Source organism: Pelobates fuscus, chromosome 13, assembly GCF_036172605.1.
Source record: "Pelobates fuscus isolate aPelFus1 chromosome 13, aPelFus1.pri, whole genome shotgun sequence".
NCBI classification, from domain to species: domain Eukaryota; kingdom Metazoa; phylum Chordata; class Amphibia; order Anura; family Pelobatidae; genus Pelobates; species Pelobates fuscus.
The window spans coordinates 26,166,205-26,187,048 of NC_086329.1; the positions used below are offsets into that span (position 1 = coordinate 26,166,205).

The 20,844-nt window shown below is 40.1% G+C and overlaps 1 protein-coding gene across 1 annotated transcript in view; it reads right to left on the bottom strand.

Moving 5' to 3' along the window:
* The window catches only part of DCAF5 (DDB1 and CUL4 associated factor 5), a 51,537-nt gene extending 32,778 nt beyond the window's left edge, over positions 1-18,759 (bottom strand). The window contains exons 1-2 of the mRNA XM_063439169.1: positions 18,459-18,759; positions 1,676-1,819 (exon numbers count right to left, since the gene is read on the bottom strand). Of these exons, the coding sequence (XP_063295239.1) occupies positions 1,676-1,819; positions 18,459-18,666 (352 nt within the window). The 5' untranslated portion in view covers positions 18,667-18,759. The remainder of the gene's footprint in view (positions 1-1,675; positions 1,820-18,458) is intronic.
* Between the last annotated feature and the right edge of the window lie 2,085 nt (positions 18,760-20,844).

Sequence of the window (20,844 nt, forward strand, 5' to 3'; positions counted from 1 at the left end):
TAGAATGTCATTTTAAAGTGCTATATAAATGGTACTATACTCCGTGTAGAAGATCGAAAATGTTTCCACACTTTGATGGTACATGTTGGAGATGTGGTTCTTGTGTTGGAACTTATATACATATTTGGTGGACTTGCCCGGGAGTGAAACCGCTGTGGTCATGGGCCTTCAATATTCTTTTCAAACTATCTAATAACAAAATCATAAGAGAACCCTGCCACAACTCTTTTGCATTTAAACTAAAACTTTAGATGGCTAAAATGAATCTGCATAGCGTTGCACTGTCTAGTGGCGCTTAAAATTATAATTTGAGAAGTTGGAAATGATCCACTCCTTTTCAAAAAAAGAGTCATTTGATTAATCAAATCAAATTTCAACTGACTATGGAAACTAATCTTCTAAATAATGTGGCAAGTGTAACGTACAAGAAAGGGATATATATAAGATGTGGTTGGAGAAATTCCTACTAATATATGGTGGATTTTAGTGGTAATACTTATAGTCAGAAAACATTATTTACCGCTATAGTAATAAGATTGACAGGAGGATAAGATAGCAATTAGCGATTTTATATGAATAGGCAAGATGGCAATAGAGAGGGAGGGGCGCCGAGGGAAATGGGTTCGGTTGAATGTTTAATGGACAGAATAAAGCAGATTCTCTTATCGCAATAATTTTTAGGATTCATTTTTTCCCACTCTGATGAATGTGAATGAATGTATATGTGTGTTATGTTTTTTGTCAATGTGAGATTGTTATTTATATGCACACCTGCCCAATTTGATAGGTGTATTTAGATTAGTATGTATTGTTAATTGGAAAGGTCTGGTGTATATATATATATATATATATATATATATATATATATATATATATATATATATATATATATGTTATTATGGAATTGTGTGATATGTAATTGTAATGACATTTTCAATAAAGAAATCTAAAGAAAAAAAAAAAGCTGGAAAATGTAGCTAGCATATGTAAAGATAGTATTCTACCCTGGGATTCCCCCGCCTAGATAAAGGGGGCTGTGTGCTCCCATGATGTATTGAGCTCAAACCAAGCAACACTGAATTCTGCCAGAGTTATTCACTAAATGTTTAAATTATCAGGAATTCAAAGTGAATTTCGATTTTTGGGCCATGATAGCCGTCATTGAATACTTCCATGTTAAATTCATTTTGAACTGCCAACATTTCAGACTTTAGTGAATTGCCCTGTGGGAACACAATTAATGCACAGGTGTACTTTACACTTGAATGCTGAAACACTGTCATACGACCTGGAAATGATTACTTAATGTTTTTGTTTGTTTTTCCTCTCAATATATTTACTATCTAGAATCTTATGGTCTTTAAAGGGACGCTATACGCACCCAGACCACTTGTGGTCTGAATGCAGTGTCCCAGGTCCCTTAACCCTGCAAATGTAATTATTGCAGTTATTAATATAATAAACCACAATAATTACCTTTGTGGGTTAACTCAACCTGTAGTGGCTGTCTACTAGACAGCCATTAGAGGGACTTCTGGGCCGTTAAGCGACTTTTGGCAGAGCCAGCGCTAAGGGATATCGGCGCTGTACTCAGGTAAGTCACAAAAGGCATTTTTAAGAGAGATGCAATTGCAAAAAATTTTAAACTATATTAGGTGTTAGACCGAGTACTTACCTCCAGAGAAAATCTTTGTGTTGGTGCTGTTGAACGCAAGGCAGAAGATATTAGAATGATGCTCCCCCTTCATTTGGATAGGTTTAGCTCTAGAGTGAATGGCTTGCTCCATATGCCACAATAAAACACGACGGTCATCTCCACCTGTAAAACATACCACTTTAGTAATGCACACACAACTGGATTCAACGAACAGCAATGGTAGCAAATAAATGAAAGGACCTGTAATAAACAAACCTATCATTTAATGTGATTAACAAAAAATAGATAGAAAAAAAAAACATCTCCCATTTTATTTGTCAGTATTATTTTACGGAGAGCTGTATATTACAGGTTACAACGTCAGGTCTATAGGTGAATGGAGAATCCTGCTGCAGACTGAGGTACAGGAGATAGATTGAAGATTCTGTGTCATTTGTGACAATTAGATTATTTTTTGTACCAAGTCCTAAGAAAGTATCCAAAAAAAGGCAAAAGATGCTTCTATTTCCCAAGCTCTTACACACACCCACCTGAGTATATCCCCACTGCACTACAGAAAACAAACCATAGTGCCTACCTTTAACTAAATTGATTAATACATCTCCCACGTGTTATTTTTTATTTTTTTTTAGATTTGACAATTTTTATTTGTTTTCAAAAATTTCACATAAGGGACGGGGAGGGTTACAGAAGGAAAGAGGGGGGGGGGGGGGTATAAAATGCAGCGTGTACATAACCAACAGTTCGTATACTTAAACCAAAGTTAGGTTGAGTGTTACAGACAGCCATGCATCGTTATTCGGTACATTAATTACTACTCAGCATAGTTTTTGTTGGTCCTGACTGAAACTATTTACAGATCGAACACATTAACCTTTTCCCTGTGTGAGATTTACAATCTGTGTGCTCCGGCCTGCAGAGCGTGCCAATCTCCATGCGCTCTAAGTCTCCCATGTTTTTTGGGTAGTTTTATTAGGGGGCAACAGCCTACTGAAGGCTTGTTCATACGAGGAGAGCCTATCTATTTCCTTCTCTAGGGTGCCTATCGAGGGAACGTTTTGGGATTTCTATGCTCTGGCTATCAATCTTTGAGCCGATAGTATGATATGGTAAATTAGTTTCAGCTGATGCTTAGGACGACCATCCTCTAAGTGCATGGTTAGGTATGTGCTAGGATGGAGGGCCAATTTAGTTGCGGTCAGTGAGGACAGCAGGCCGTGAACACCTCTCCAAAATGGTTGGATATGAAGGCATTCCCACCAGATGTGAAGTACCGTTCCTACATGGTTGTTGCATCTCCAGCAATTTGGTGAGGTGTTGGGGTATATTTTGTGAATGCGCATGGGTACCATGTACCATCTATAGACCGTTTTTTTCTGCTGTTCCGATAAGGCTGCAGACTTAATCAGGGATTTTGTTGTAGTGAACAAATTATGCCATTGTCGCTGGGAGATCTCCATGTCTAGATCAGCGTTCCATTGTTGGGCAGCCGTTGACATATGGAAAGGGAGGTAGGTCAGTATTGACTTGTAGCACATGGAGATGGGCTTACAGTGTGGAGGTAACCTTTTGTTTATGCATATCTGTTCCCATAGTGTGGTCGTCTGAGCGGACGTGGATGCGGGGTGGGTCAAATACCTTGATCAATACATCACCTATATGCCATTTTATTTTGTAAAAGCAACACTATAACGTTATAAATACAAATCTGAATTCCTAACTTTATTGTGCCCCACCCCCCACCATTCGACAAAGAAAGGGTTAAGGGACACTATAGTCACCTGAACAACTTTAGCTTAATGAAGCAGTTTTGGTGTATAGAACATGCCCCTGCAGCCTCACTGCTCAATCCTCTGCCATTTAGGAGTTAAATCCCTTTGTTTATGAACCCTAGTCACACCTCCCTGCATGTGACTTGCACAGCCTTCCATAAACACTTCCTGTAAAGAGAGCCCTATTTAGGCTTTCTTTATTGCAAGTTCTGTTTAATTAAGATTTTCTTATCCCCTGCTATGTTAATAGCTTGCTAGACCCTGCAAGAGCCTCCTGTATGTGATTAAAGTTCAATTTAAAGATTGAGATACAATTATTTAAGGTAAATTACATCTGTTTGAAAGAGAAACCAGTTTTTTTTTTCATGCAGGCTCTGTCAATCATAGCCAGGGGAGGTGTGGCTAGGGCTGCATAAACAGAAACAAAGTGATTTAACTCCTAAATGACAGTGAATTGAGCAGTGAAATTGCAGGAGAATGATCTATACACTAAAACTGCTTTATTTAGCTAAAGTAATGTAGGTGACTATAGTGTTCCTTTAAGATACTCCAATCTAATGCTCCATATACATGCACACTGGGGACCTAAAGCTCATGTGCAGGGAGTGCCTCGGAAACATTTAAACTTTCCGATATAAAGCATTGAATCAATGACTTCCAATGGGCTTCCATGCCACGTGATCGAGTTTTACTCAGTCAGTGTAGTGCAAGTGCCTCTAGTGGCCGTCATACTGCCCTCTGGTCCACTCCTCCCCCTTGTGGCACATATTTACTCACCGCTTTCCAGCGCTAATCTCCCTCAGCACTGGGACGGTACTCCGTCTCCTCTGACGTCATTCTATTGGGGCCTAATGAGCATGCATGGCAAGCGCCACTCGCACCCTAGGCCTTACTTATAGGAAAGCATTGTATTAATGCTTTCCTATGGGGATTTCCCTGACGCTGGAAGTCCTCATGCAGAGCGTCGTTTAGACGACTTATTTAAGGGATTTCTGCTAGAATCCAGGAAGTCCCTCTAGTGGCTTTCAGGTAGACAGCCACTAGAGGCAGTCTTAGTCCTGCAATGTAAATATTGCAGTTTCTCAAAAACTGCATTGTTTTACAAGGCAGGACTAAGGGGGGAGGGATATTGCACCCAGACCACTTCAATGAGTTGAAGTGGTCTGGGTACCTGTAGTGTCCCTTTAACCCTCTAATGTAAGCATTGCAGTTCCTCAAAAACTACAATGTTTTACATTGCAGGCTTTATAGACAGGGACACTGCACAAAGGCCACTTTATTGAGATTAAGTAGTCTAGGTGACTATAATGGTCCTTTAACCCCTTAAGGACCAAACTTCTGGAATAAAAGGGAATCATGACATGTCACACATGTCATGTGTCCTTAAGGGGTTAAAGAAAGACACTTTTATAATGACATATTCTCTTAGTATATGTAAATATGTTTTGACTATCTTAGACTATGTGTAGTAGTATATGTAAAAATAAACTAATTCAGTGGTTCCCCTATATTTTCATTGGTCTTACAACTGTATAATTGCAAAGGTTAAAGAGACACTATAGGCACCCAGACCACTTGAGCTAATTGAAGTGGTCTGGGTACAGTATCCCTTTTTCACTTAGTGATGTAATGTAAAAAATGTGTTTACATTGCAGCTCTAAGTCTGCCCCCAGTGGCTGTCTCCCAGAAAGCCACTAGAGGGCTTCCTGAATCGAAATGGACCTTTAGTTCAGTATCTGCTGCTGAACGTCCTCACGCTCGGCATGAGGACATCCAGTATCAGATTTTTTTTCCCCCATTGGAAAACATTGATTCAATGGTTTCCTATGGGAAGGTCTAATGCGCGCGTTGCATTTTCCGAGCATTTGTATTAGTGCCCACTCATCGCAGAACGTCAGCGGGGGCAGGGCCACAACGAGGGACATTGGCGCTGGGATAATGTAAGTAAATAACGGGTTTTTAACCCTTTATTCACCGGGGAACTAGTGGGAGGTGGACAAGGGCGCAGGAAGGCAGAGGAAGCTATAGTGCCAGGAATACAGCTTTGTCCTTTAAAAGGGACTGTGACAGTGCACCCAGACCACTTCAAAGAGCTGAAGTGGTCTGGGTGCCTGTAGTTTTCCATTAATCATATTTTGATATTTTCTTCTAGACAATATAGTAATAATAATGTGTGATTGTATTTCACAACCATTCTGGAAGGATAGTTTACCTTTCTTACTAGACTTACAGCATAGGGTTTACGATTACCTTTGTACTACCTTTGCAGAGTGTAAAATTAATGCAAGACCACAGGATCCTCCATAAACCTTATCCTGCAATATGGGAGAGAGAGCCCATTCCCCCCAAAACTTTCAAGACTTGATGGTAGATGCTTCTCTTTTTATGAAGTATTGTCAACTGTGGGCTTGCACCATGAGACACAGTAGTCCCTAATTTGCCTTTGTCTTTTGATTATGTTGTAATTTCAATAAAAATGAAAGGGACACTAAGCACCAAAACCACTGCAACCCAGTGCAGGTCCTGCTGCAAAAAGCATGTCCCCTGCAGTCTGACAATTGTAAACACTGCCTTCCCAAGAGAAGGCAGTGTTTGATTTGGTCACTAAGGATATGTCTAGGGGCTGTCACTCACAGCCACTAGAGGAACTTCCTGCTGTGGTCCTGTAATCTTTGCAGTAATGGTGATTGGCATCTTCACTCTCTGTGTGAAGACACTAACTGCACCCCATAGATATGCAATGAGCGAATGCATGTCTATGAGAAAAGGCTGATTGGTGCGTCCTCTTCTCCACATACAATATTTGCTTCTGCTGCATCATGAGTAGCTTGAGGTTCTACTCCAGGACCATCCAGCTAACATGCAGATTTCGTGGTATAGCACACCAGGTGGCAATTATCACCTAGCTCAACTTCAAATCTTATTATTCCAGTATCCTATTCTACAAGTTTATATGTGAATGCAGAAGAACATTGTGAATGAGTCAAGCAAGCTCCATAAAGGTGTAAAAAAAAAAAACATCTAACTTTCATATACTTAATGACAGGGTATGACACTTAAATGACAGGGTATGAGAAGGAGAGCACTATCAATACCCATGCCTTCGCAAATCCCATCTGTGTCACAAAGATCTGCATTCAGCAATTGGTACAAGATCAGAAACACTCTGTCCAAGGGCTTGCTTTAATGTCACCAGGTTTACTCAAAGGGTCACCAAAACTATTACACTATAGGTGGTGTTTTTCTTAGAAAATGTAGTGATATTTGTCCCTACGGCCACTACTAGTGGCCGACTCTCAGAAAAGCCAGTAGAGGTTCTTCCTGGTGTGGTACTAAAGCGCCAACAGTTTCAGCAGCGCTGTACGATAGGTGCAATAACAGACAAGTATTTGCAACAGGACAAGTTGGACACAGAGCAACAAGCCTAGATTCTGCTCATAGACCTCCCCAAAGATGTGCACAGAGTCAATATTACTCTTATAGGAGATGCTGACTTGCACAGAATTGCAATTAGCGTACATGCATATTAGGCTCTCAGTGCTAATGGTAACGGTAATGACAATATCAGGCAGATGAGGAGCAGCCATGGCGAGACCAGTGCTCCAGGAAACTAAACGTGACTAAAACCTTTTATTCCAGAGGCCAATACTCCATACTAATTCTTCTTGACCTCTCTGCTGCCTTTGACACCGTTGATCATGCTCCCCTTCTTCAAACTCTTCAATCACTTGGTCTCTGTCCTCTCGTGGTTTTCCTCTTATCTCTCCCAACGCTCATTGAGTGTCTCCTTTTCTAATGATACCTCCTCCCTTTGTCCTGTCTCGGGTTGGAGTCCCCCAAGGCTCTGTCCTTTGTCCCCTTCTATTTTCTCTTTATATTGCCTCTCCTGGCAAACGTATTACCTCATTTTATTCCACTATCACCTGTACACTGATGACACTCAAATATATCTGCTTGCTTTTCTTCCATTTCTGACTGGATGTCCTCCCGCTTTCTGAAACTCAATCTCTCTAAAATTTAGCCTCTCGTCTTTCCTCCTCCTAATACTGATCCTCCTCTTTATCTCTTCCTTCAAGTTAGTGTTATCCAGATCAGTCCATCCTTGCAAGTACGCTGTCTTTGCGTCATACTTGATTCTGGCCTCACATACAGTATGCTGCCAAATCCTGTAGATTCCATCTTAAAAACATGGCCTGCACCCGCCCCTTTCTTGCGCAAGATGCTACCAAGGAGCTTGTCCATGCTCTAGTAATTTCCTGCATGGATTATTGTACCCATCTCCTAAATGGTCTTCCCAATAGCCGTATTGCCCCTCTACAGTCTGTAATGAATGCTGCCGCCAGACATTTTCCTCTCTAGTCGGTCCTCTCACACCTCACCCCTCTGTCAGTCCTTACACTGGCTTCCTGTATCCTATAGGAGTCAATTCAAAGTGTTAACCCATACCTATAAAGCAATGAACAATTCTAGCCCCTCTTATATCTCAGATCTATAGGTATGTCTCTACTCGGTCTCTCTGCTCTGCCAGTGACCTTCTCCTGTCCGCTGCTCGCACCCGTACGGCCAACTCACACTTGCAGGATTTCTCAGGGGCGGCTCCCTTCCTATGGAATAGCCTGCCTACCGCCATCAGACTCTCCCCTAGTCTTCAATCGTTTAAGAAGTGCCTTAAAACCCATCTCTTTAGGAAAGCTTATAGCCTCCCAGAGTAACCTCTACCTCGCATACCTGTCTCTTGCTCTCTCCTATAGGGCAGCACTCTACTCTCTCCTCCAGCTCTGCTTCACTTCCACCTTATTTGATTGCTATTTCATGTCCTAATGTGTCTTACACCCCACCTCCTATAGACTGTAAGTTCGTTTGAGCAGGGTCCTCTTCAACCTATCGTTCCTGTAAGTTTTCTTGTAATTGTCCTATTCATAGTTAAATTCCCCCTCATAATATTCTAAAGCGCTACGGAATCTGTTGGCGCTCTATAAATGGCAATAATAATAATTTACATATTTCAGGTGTGTATGTTTGTGTGGGAGTAATAATCTAAATAGATAGGAACACACTCTTAGGTTAGAAATGCGTGTTCGTATTCCTAATGTTATTGTGTTTCTTTAAATAATATAAATATCTACACACACACAAAAAAAAAAAAAAAAATCAGATACCTTAAAATAAAATCTATAATAATATACTAAATGAAGAAAGAATACCAGAATTGCAGAGGAAAGATGTAGTTATGCTTAGTTAAGGCAGATATTTTATTTTTGGATAGTGATGTCGCAGATATTAAATAAGCTTTTCCTTCCTGATACATAGAATTCTAAGTTATTGTATATCATCATCAGCTGGTCATATGCGCCCACTGATGGAGTTAAATCTGCTTAAAGCAGACGGCCAGAGAGATATAAATACAAGTATCTATTTTAGCCATCAGACAAATAGAAGAGGAGATGTGGTTGATAATTGTTCTTTTTTATGTGTAATATTAGAGTCCGTTCTAGAATTTTGCAGGGATACATTTCATTATGTCAACTGCTTTATTTACTTTACAACATAACTGAAACATGTACTGTGGTTTGTTTACACCATGTATGTATATACATTGGGTGTGACGTCTGGAAAAAAACAGATCCAAAAAGATAAGAGCCATAAGAGTGCAGTTTAAAGGAACAGTAACACACACACACACACACACAAATAATATCGTACAATTTACAACCATTTCAACTGTTGTGACTGAAGTTAAGTTGGATAATTCTTCCGACACAACAACAATACGAATCAGGATATAAACTTTCTATAACAAAATAATAATCTAGATACAAACTTTCTATAACTATACGAATCTAGATACAAACTTTCTATAACTATACGAATCTAGATACAAACTTCCTATAATAAAATAATCTAGATAAAAACTTTCTATAACAATATGAATCTAGATTTTAAAAAAAAAAACACCTTTCTATAACAATACGAATCTGGATACAAACTTTCTATAACAATACGAATCTAGATTAAAAAAAAGAAACCTTTCAATAACAGTACGAATCTGGATACAAACCTTCTATAACAATACGAATCTGGATACAAACTATTATAACAATACGAATCTAGATTTAAAAAAATAAACCTTTCTATAACAGTACGAATCTGGATACAAACCTTCTATAACAATATGAATCTGGATACAAACTATTATAACAATACAAATCTAGATTTAAAAAAAGAAACCTTTCTATAACAATACTAATCTGGATACAAACTATTATAACAATACTAATCTGGATACAAACTATTATAACAATACTAATCTGGATACAAACTATTATAACAATACTAATCTGGATACAAACTTTCTATAACAATTCTAATCTGGATACAAACTTTCTATAACAATTCTAATCGGGATACAAAATTTCTATAACAATACGAATCTGGATACAAACTTTCTATAACAATACAAACCTTCTATAACAATACAAATCTGGATACAAACTATTATAACAATTCTAATCTGGATACAAACCTTCTATAACAATACGAATCTGGATACAAACCTTCTATAACAATACGAATCTGGATACAAACCTTCTATAACAATACGAATCTGGATACAAACCTTCTATAACAATACGAATCTGGATACAAACCTTCTATAACAATACGAATCTGGATACAAACCTTCTATAACAATACTAATCTGGATACAAACCTTCTATAACAATACTAATCTGGATACAAACCTTCTATAACAATACTAATCTGGATACAAACCTTCTATAACAATACTAATCTGAATACAAACCTTCTATTATTATTATTATTGCCATTTATATAGCGCCAACAGATTCCGTAGCGCTTTCTATAACAATACAAATCTGGATACAAACCTTCTATAACAATACGAATCTAGATACAAACTATTATAACAATACGAATCTGGATACAAACCTATATCAATACTAATCGGGATACAAACTATTATAACAATACTAATCTGGATACAAACTATTAAAACAATACTAATCCGGATACAAACCTCTATAACAATACGAATCTGGATACAAACCTTCTATAACAATACGAATCTGGATACAAACCTTCTATAACAATACGAATCTGGATACAAACCTTCTATAACAATACGAATCTGGATACAAACCTTCTATAACAATACGAATCTGGATACAAACCTTCTATAACAATACCTATCTGGATACAAACCTTCTATAACAATACGAATCTGGATACAAACTATTATAACAATACGAATCTGGATACAAACTTTCTATAACAATACTAATCTGGATACAAACTATTCTAACAATACGAATCTGGATACAAACTATTATAACAATACTAATCTGGATACAAACTTTCTATAACAATACGAATCTGGATACAAACCTTCTATAACAATACCTATCTGGATACAAACGTTCTATAACAATACGAATCTGGATACAAACTTTCTATAACAATACCTATCTGGATACAAACTTTCTATAACAATACCTATCTGGATATAAACTTTATATAACAATATTAATCTAGAAACAAACTTTCTATAACAATACTAATCTGGATACAAACTTCCTATAACAATACCTATCTGGATACAAACTTCCTATAACAATACCTATCTGGATATAAACTTTATATAACAATATTAATCTAGAAACAAACTTTCTATAACAATACTAATTCGTATATAAATTTTAAAGAACAATTATCTGGTTAAAAAATTCTGTTCCAATACCAATATGATAGCCACACATACAGAACACAGAAGCCAAACAGAACACAGGAAATGCGTTGTAGGACACTACAGTTTATTTGGATGTGTATTTATATAATAATTACTTCCATCTGCAAAATACTAAACTGAGCCTTTGCAGCCTTCCACAGAGAAATAGATTAAGATTTTCAAAATAAAGCAGACCAATAGGTTATATGTTTATAAACCAAATGAGCAAATTGCTTACTGAATAAACCCTGATAATACCCTTTGATCTGTACCAGTATTTTACTTTGAATGACAATAAAACTTTTTGTTTAACCAATTCTTATTGACATACAGATGTTTTCTTTTCCATAATTAACAGATGAAGAAGTCAACAGCAGATTTTTTTTTTTGTTCACAAAATACTGAAATTTAAAATAAATGAGGCTAAAATAGACGATATAAAATAAAAAGTCTCCAAATTAGCTATTCCATTTGCTCCTTACTATACTGTGTATTGCTGGGAATACATTTTAATACATCCTAAATTGTTGTACTGAAAACACAGGTAACTTGGAAAAAGTTTCTATTGTGGCTTAAAATTTAAAATTTACTAAGGTTATTAAATAAAGTTCAGATGCTGTCTATCCAGATCATCAATAATAATCTAACTTCCATTTGAAAAGGTAAATATAGACCGTGTTCACAAGATTTATTATTGAACAGATGTGAAATTCTAATAGGAGCTACGGTTTCAAAAATCTGGCAGAAAAATGATGAACTCCAGAGGGTTCAAAGATAACCCTGAAATATTTATTTAGGCTATTACATTTAAATTATAAATGCATTTCATTTTCTTATTATTGCAACCATTTTCCCCTGGCTGTTTGTGCATTCAGTGGACAAACACAGGTTCCTGAGGGTTCGCCTGCAAAAAGATTTATTCAAACTGAATCCAGCTGATATTTATTGTTCAATAAATATGCAAAACCTATATTTTAAATGGGATTCGCATGTGAGAATTACTGATTTTAAAGTGGCATGATCATTTTGCAGGATTTTGTCAGCGGCAAGCCACTGGCAGTGGGGGAATATAAACACAACGGGCATTTGAAAAGGAAAAAAACCATGACCGTACTGATTTAAAGACACTAAATGGTGCTCTTGTGGTACAAATAATTGAATTTCAACCAGAGGGCTGTCCTAAATATCAGAATTTCAAATTTGAAATAAAGTTAGCTGTTAAAATAACTTTTGCTGATCTTGGCTGCATTTGGACTTAAAGGTTCACTCCGGTGACCATAAGCTTATCTAAATGAAGTTGTTATGGTGCTATAAGGCCCCCAGGCGCACTCTTGCCTTAAGAGGAAACCCAAAGATGGCCTCCAGCGCTGATCTCCAGGTCCCCCCCGGTGGCACCCAGCTTCTGAATCTGAGTTACAGGAGGTGCGGAGTGCCGATGGGCAGGCGCGCCATTGTTTGGCTAGAATGGTCAGCTGACGCTCTAAGCCAAAACAGTAGCCCAATTCATAAAAAGCATATGCTGTGGTTGCTATGGTAACCACCTAACCAGCGCATTTAGTGACAAGATGTCACTCCATTCAGATGCTGGCAATTATAGCCAATGTACTGGCGCCATTGAGGAGGTCTTCCCTGATTTGGGAAGTGTCCCCAAGCAGTTCAAATCGCCGGAGACGGAGAGGAGGACAGCCAGGAGGTGGGTGTTGTTCATCTTGTGAAGCGGCACTGGAATGGAGGAGAGGTGAATAAATCTTTATATTTTACATTGAATACATTATGTATCTTTGTGATATATGATGTATTCAAAGTATATGTAAGCGATCTCAGGTAAGTTAATATTGTAACACCAGGCTCACTATGGCTGAAAATATAGATTGAAGGGATGCTCCAGCAGGATCTTATGTGGATGGCAATGGGGTTCTGGGAATTATAGTTCAGTTGTACACGTCCTGTACTATTGGAGCAAAAAAGGTAATCACTGTAAGATGGCAAGAGGGGCCAGAAATGGAAGGCATATGAAGTTAATACAATTTAAAACTTAAAGTATTTCTAAAAAATATTTGACATGCACTCGTCCAGTTGTGGGATTACTAGCTCCATGATCCTCACACATCATCCAAAATGAAAATAAGTTTGTGCCTGCTTGAGCATGATGGCAGTTTTGGTTTCTCAAGCGAAGAGCCTTCACCATCTATACAATAGATGATAAAACTACAGTGTACAGCTCTTGTTTAAAGCATGCACTAAAATGTTAGTGATATAATTCTTACTCTGGTTTTCAATACGAAAATTCTGACTGCAATTTTAAAAATGGTCACAGGTTTCCTTTTAAACACATTCTCTACTCTAAGGGACATTCCAGACCCCCAAAAGTTCAGCTTCCTTAAGTACTTTATGTGTGCAGTGTGTGCCCTCTTTTTCCATTTTACAAAAATTGCAGATTTCAATAGAAATTGGCACTTTTATAAATTAACTTTTTATACCACCCCAGCTGTCAGGCAACAAGTCCTGTTACTTCCTGGTTGTTTCGTTCAGTGGAGCTAAACCCAAGAGGCAGCAGTTGCTCAGAGCACCTGCCTTGCAAAGATTTATCATTGAGCTGTGTTGAGAAGTCTGTGATTGGGTAGTCACTGAAAGTCAGGGCTGAGGAAGAAGGGGAGGGCTTGAAAAAGCTGCTGACACGAGATCTGCAGCTTTTACAGTTTATTTTAGATATACCAAAAAAAAGAAATGATATGCATGCACGTTTTTCATTAGCGGTACATCTACTAAACAGTATTTTTTTTAAATAGTTTTTATTTGGGCAGTGTAGTTTCCATTTATCACGGTATTACTGCTTTGGAAACTATTTATTGCAATGCACATCTGACACTTGCTGCATACAGCTTCAGTTTTAAATTATGCAAGCCTTTCAGTTCCTAAAGTACAGGCACACACAGTCTTGCATAAATTAACAGCATACTATAAAACAGCTTTTAAAAGAAACAAATGAATATAAGTAAAACTCAATTATGACGAACGCAGGCCCAGAAGTTGTCACACACGATAGACAATCTGCCTGTCATTTTAACCCCTTAAGGACAGATGACGTGTGACAAGTCATGATTCCCTTTTATTCCAGAAGTTTGGTCCTTAAGGGGTTAAAGGGCTGCTCATGTTTTCAAAGTCCTTGTTGCACAGTATTAGGTGCCACAGTAAATTCTGTACTTCTCCCCGAGCTGCCATCCTGGGCGCACAGGGCATCTCTCTTTCTCCCTTTTACCTTGATTGGCATGTCCTAAACATAGAAGGGCAGAACTGCCGGAGCTGTAAACCTGGAGCATTATTCCCATCAATCTCAGCCAGTATAGAACATGCATGTCCCATGTTACATTACCAGGGTTATTCACTACAGTGAGAATTCAAAGTGAATTTAAAATTTAAGGCCACAGTAGCCAAACTGGAAACGTTCTCTAAGTCAGTTATGCTTTCAGTTCTCTGGACTTAAAGGGAAACTATAGCACCCTCTATCTGGTGCCCCCACACCCCACCAAAGTGCAGAAAGTGGTAAAAAAAAAAAAAAAAAAACTTCGGTCCATTAGTTGAGTCCAGTGCCAGTATCCCTTCAATGAGATGAAGTGGTCTGGGTGCCTTTTAAATGGATCCTATAGTGCCAGGAAAAGAAAAAGCTGTTTCACTTACCTGAATCCAGCGCCGATGTCCCTCAGCACAGGGTCAGGCTCCGCCCACGCTCCGCCGGCAGCCAGCAGGGGAGACCTAATGCGCATGCATGGCAATGACCGCGCACGCATTAGACCTTTTCCATAGGAAAGCATTATTCAATGCTTTCCTATAGGGAAAATCTGATGCTGGAGGTCTATGAGGACCTCCAGCGTCAGATAACGGACCAAAAGTCCGTTTGGATTCCAGAAGCGCCGACAGTGGCCACAGAGGGCAGACTTAGAGCTGCAATGTAAACATTGCAGTTCTTTGGAACAGCAATGTTTTACATTGCAGCACTTAGTGCAAAAGGGTCACAGCAGAACTTTTGAAATTGAATGTAAATTCCCATGTTAGTAAATTACCCTATACGAATCGTATGTCCCTGGAATGACAGACAATATCTGCAACCCAGAAGGCAGAAAATAAATAAATAAATAAATTAACATAATATTGCTGAACTTGGAGTGATGGTGAATTAAAACCAGTGTGTCAAAATTCTCAAGCTAACTCACAGCTAGAAAAAAAAACATATCTAACTCAAGTCAGATATATTTTACAACTGGACTATTTGTAAGCCCCTTGTGAACTCACCACAACTCCTGGGATTTTTCACTAAAGTGTGAATTGTTGGGACTTCAAAGTGAATGTCAAATTGTAGTCCAAAATATCTGAATTGGAAAATAAAATCTCCAAATCAGTCACACTTTCAGTTTGACTATTTTGGCCTAGAATTTGAAATTCGCTTTCACTTTCTGATAACTCATACTTTAGTGACTAACTCTGTTAATGTAATCTCGAGAGTCTTGAGACTCAATGTAATGAAGCCATATGGACCATGATATGTATTGAAATAACAAATCAGGAGATTGCCAAGAATTTTTGGGGTGATTAGTAAGTAAATATAGTGGTGATGTGATAATATTTAAAATATTGTGTTAAAATATTTAGTAATCATTTGGGTAAAAGTAATAATAATAGTAATAAGTTTTGGGCTACTGTGATTTTACAAGGAAAGGGTGTGGAACTAATCAGGGTTCATAATTGATAATTAATAGAAATGTCAGAATATGGTGTCTTGCTCCGTACCACATTTTTGGGTACATATACAGACAAAAATGATTTAAAATTCAGGAGAAAGAAGAATATTATGGTGGCATTCTTATGATCTGCCTAATGAGAAAATCATTCAAATCTTAAAGGGACACTATAGTCACCCACACTACTTCATCGCCTCAGTGGTGTGGGTGCAATGGCCCTTTCCTTTAAATTCTGCAATATTATTACAGTTGTTTTTAGAATCTGCAAAGTTTACAATGCAAAGTTAATAAAGTCCACCTGTAGTGGCTATCATACTGATAAGTCACTGGAGGCACTTACGCGGTCACATGATGTGATAGCCTATAGCAGTAGTTCCCAAACTAGTCCTCAAGTACCCCCTAACAGTCCAGGATTTACCCAGTTTTGTCTAAGAAGTTTTCAGAAATAAAGACACTTTAGACACAACAGGGTAATCCCTGGACTGGTAGGGGTACTTGAGGACTGGGTTGGGAACCCCTGGACTATAGGAAAGCATTGAATACGCACACGCACCTCTACAAGGAGCATTTGATTGGACCATCGTGGAGGAGGAGGAGGTCAGGCCTGTTCAGGGACGTTGTTGGAGGTGGAGAGGTTAGCAGCACCTTGGTGCTCGAAAAAGGTAAGTAAAACTTTTACTGTGGTCAGCTGACACTCTGAGCCAATCACTGCTGCCCATTGCTGCTCAGGCTGACGCTAATGCAATTGTTTTTAACCCCTTCACCTCCTGAATGGTGCAGGCATATGTGCATACCTCTGGCACCATTATATACACGTTCCATGCATGTATGGGCTTGCCTGGAGCACCATGGTACTATAACCAGGAAGTGCTTCAGTGGTGTGGTTATTTACTTACCAGTGCTGCACTTTTCACTTTAATAAATGCTTTCCTGAGGTGAAAGACTGAAGAACTTTTATTTTCTGAAAATAGTTCCTAAGAAATGCGAAATCAAACTACTAGAGTGCAAGCTTTTAAAACAAGAACAGACCACTAAGATCTCAAAGACGTTTGAAAATACACACACAAACGGCTCAAAATTTCCACTTGGCACTAGCCATATGTGAGTGAAAATTTGGCGCTGGGGACTAAAAATTCTCCCCTAATTTTAAACACTGATATAGATATAGATATAGAGTATAGGGATTAGGGCTCCCTTATTGTGGCTGATTGGGCTCTGGGAAAGGGATCCAAGGGCTCTGTTTGTGGCTGGTTATGTAATAGGGAAGGCAATCCAGGGGTCCTGTTTGTGGTATGTTGGGTCCTGGGGCAATGGATCAGGAGTCCTTGATTGTGGTTTGTTGGGCTCTGTGAAAGGGATCCAGTGGCTCTGTTTGTGGCTGGTTATGTAATAGGGAAGGCAATCCAGGGGTCATGTTTGTGGTATGCTAGGTCCTGGGGCAATGGATCAGGGGTCCTTGATTGTGGCTGGTTGGGCTCTGGGAAAGGGATCCAGGGGCTCTGTTTGAGGCTGGTTAGGTAATAGGAAAGGCAATCCGGGGTTCCTGTTTGTGGCATGCTGGGTCCTGGGGCAATGGATCAGGGGTCCTTGATTGTGGCTGGTTGGGCAACAGGGAAGGATCAGGGGTCCCTGGAGTAGCTGGTTGGGTAATAGGGATGGATAAAAGGGCTCTATTTGTGGCTGGCTGGGTCTTGGTAAAGGGATCAGGGCTCTGTCCAACTTATAGTGGGACTAATAGGCTGAGTGCACAGAAGGCAGAATAGCCAACTCTCAGCCTATTATACCTGCACGAGGTTAGATGGCCTGATAAAAAAGTTGACTTTCACATTAGTAAATCCACAGGTGAGGGGCAAGCAGTGGGCTTGTGCAGAACCACATTTATGCCAATACTATGTCAATGTATTGTCATAAACAGGTGGACAGTGCCTACAGACAGTTTGTGCTATAAACTATGAGAACTTGCTATGGCAGTTATGGTACGCAAGGAGCTCATTTAAATCTGTAAATTGCAAGCTCATGTGGCGAGGCCCCTCTTCACCTTTTTTTTTTTTTTTTTTTAAATCATTGTCATTTACTCGCAGTTTATCATATACCCACTGTGGAATATGTAACTACTGTAAATAATAACAATAAGGTGAAACAAATTTAAAAATGACAAAATTACGTAAGAAATCACCTTGACCCCACGTTTCCTGCCAACATAAAATGTCAGCACTGGTGAGGGTGAGGAGAAAACTCTAGTTTAACTTGTGATGTTTTGGGGAATTAATAAATTAATAAATTAAAGACAGTGTTGGGCCCACAGGTAGCTACAACTCCCATAATGCCTTGCCAGCCTGAGGTGTGTATTTCTATGAGTGACACATAGTGGGCACTGAGGCCTTCCTGTTATTTTGGGGGGCTGATGAATTCCTAGTCTCCCATTTCCAGACTGAGGGCTGCAGTTGTTTTAGGGGTGCGGCCAGGGGGCGGGATTGTTTTTTAGGGTGCGGAATATTGGTTGTCACAGATTTGGGGGGGCCAGGTTTAATGTCCCCCATGACACCCACCTGAGACCAGCATGTCCCCCCCTCGGTTGGAGAACTCGATGGCGTTGACACAGCCGAAGTGGCCGAGCAGGTCCTTTTTGTAGAGGTTCCTGCAGGCCTGCAGCCGCCTCCTCTGGAAGTCCTCCTTCAGCAGGGGGTCTCCGTGCAGCCCCCTCCGGGACAGGAAGCCCACCACCGACCGCATGCCGCACCCCGTGTCCCGGCTCATGGCTGACTGTCCCCGACCAGGGCTCGCTGTGAGAGAGAGCTCCGAGCTCGGCTCACACGGACATGGCAGCAGCAGCTCAACTTGCTGGGCTCAGCCGAGCTCCTCCTCCTCCCTCAGCTGATCATCGGCTTCCTCCCCCTGATCCGAACCACCCCGGGCTCCCTGATCCGAACCACAGGACCCGGGGCTCCCTGATCCGAACCACCCCGGGCTCCCTGCTCCGAACCACACAGGACCCAGGGCTCCCTGATCCGAACCACACAGGACCCGGGGCTCCCTGATCCGAACCACACAGGACCCGGGGCTCCCTGATCCGAACCACCCGGGGCTCCCTGATCCGAACCACACAGGACCCGGGGCTCCCTGATCCGAACCACCCGGGGCTCCCTGATCCGAACCTCACAGGACCCAGCCATTATTTACACATTTTTGTTCCAAATAAAGACTGCTTTCAGAAGAAACCATTGGGTGTGCATGGACAGTTGTATATACTTCCAGCGAATACATTAGGGGACTTGCCCTCCCTGTCTGGAGCATCCTGATGGAAGTAATCCCCTTTAAAAGGACCCTCCAGACCCCTAAAGCACTTTAGCTTGCATTTTTATAAAACGTGCAGATTTCAGTACAAATTGCCACTTTTATAAATTAACCTGGTTACACCCCCTGGCTTTCAATTAGACAACAGGTTTAAGTGGCAGAAATAGCTCAGAGCAACTGCCTTGCAAAGACTTCTCATTGAGCTGCATTGGGAATCTGTGATTGGACAGCCACAGAAAGTCATGGCAGGGTTAGAAGGGGAGGGATTGCAAATGCAGAACTGCAACTTTTGCACATTTAGTTTTTTGGAAAAAAAAGTTTTTATATGGAGTATATTTACTAAGCAATAATTATTTATTTTGTATTTGGGCAGTGGAGTGTCCCTTTAAAGTAAATGCAGTGTTGTCCATTTTGGTTAAAAAAAACTGCCACAAACGGGACTTCCTGATCCCTTTCTTGTGACTCAACCTTCCATATACAGGGCCCCTTGATTCCTTCCTTAGGACCCAGCCAGCCACAATCGGGGCCCCCTGATCCCATCTCCAGAACCCAGCTTGTCACCAACATGACCCAATTATTCCATCTGCAGGACCCAATTAGACACAGGCAGAGCCCTTGATCTAATCCCTGTGGCCCAGCTAGCCACAAACAGAACCATCTGACACGTTCTCCAGGACCCAGCTAGCCAGAAGCAGGGCTTTTAATTTCATCCCTTTAACCCAGCCAGCCATAAACAGGTTCCCGTTATCCTGTGCCCAGGACCCAGCAGCTCCCCAGAAAGCTACAAAAATGAATTGGCAGACAACCTATATTTGTGTCTTGGCAAACACCCCAAAATCAGGATAATTTGGCTGGTGAGATGCTGGATGCCTTATATACGAGCAAGCCAAAAATGAGATCCCCCATTTTATAAGAATTATCATTCTTACAATGCTCTGCCAGCCTTTGTGCTGGCTGTGAATCAGGGAAGTTGTAAGTCTACAGCTGGGGGCACATGTATGGCCACCAAGTCTTACATATTTCATAGACACAAGACCAAAACAGTTCTCCCCTCAATAAGCCTATACAGCATGTACCCCCACAAATCAAAGCCATTCTCAATAGTACCCACTCCCACGAAATGGTTACCCCACATTGAGGACGCTCAGCAATGTGGGGTAACCACAATTTTACAATGCCACAAAAAGTGATTTAGCCAGGTATCCAATAAATGATTCATGAGAAAAGTGATCCAATCGCATCACAATTGTGGCACTTTTTTTAGTTCTCTATGGCACTTCAGTTGCCCACTAAACTGTGCCTGACCTGACACGATCTGTGTGGGAACTTACAATGTCAAAATATAGTCATATGTATGAAACCCAGATAGACATCTTTATACATAACATGGGCACAAAGGCAAAAATATAACTTTGTGTTAGAGTTAGGGATATTATTAGAGCTGAACAAATACCCGGAGGCATTGGGGGACTGACAGGAGCCAGAGCCCCAAGTTGGGTCCTGAAAACCCATGGGTCTAATTTTGGCACCATTTAGTTCGTAACCCTGAGTCCATTGTAAAGCTGAGAGAGAAATAACGCCTCCAATTGCATAATTTGTGACAGTGCCACTTAAATGCAACATATTTGGATTTAATATAGC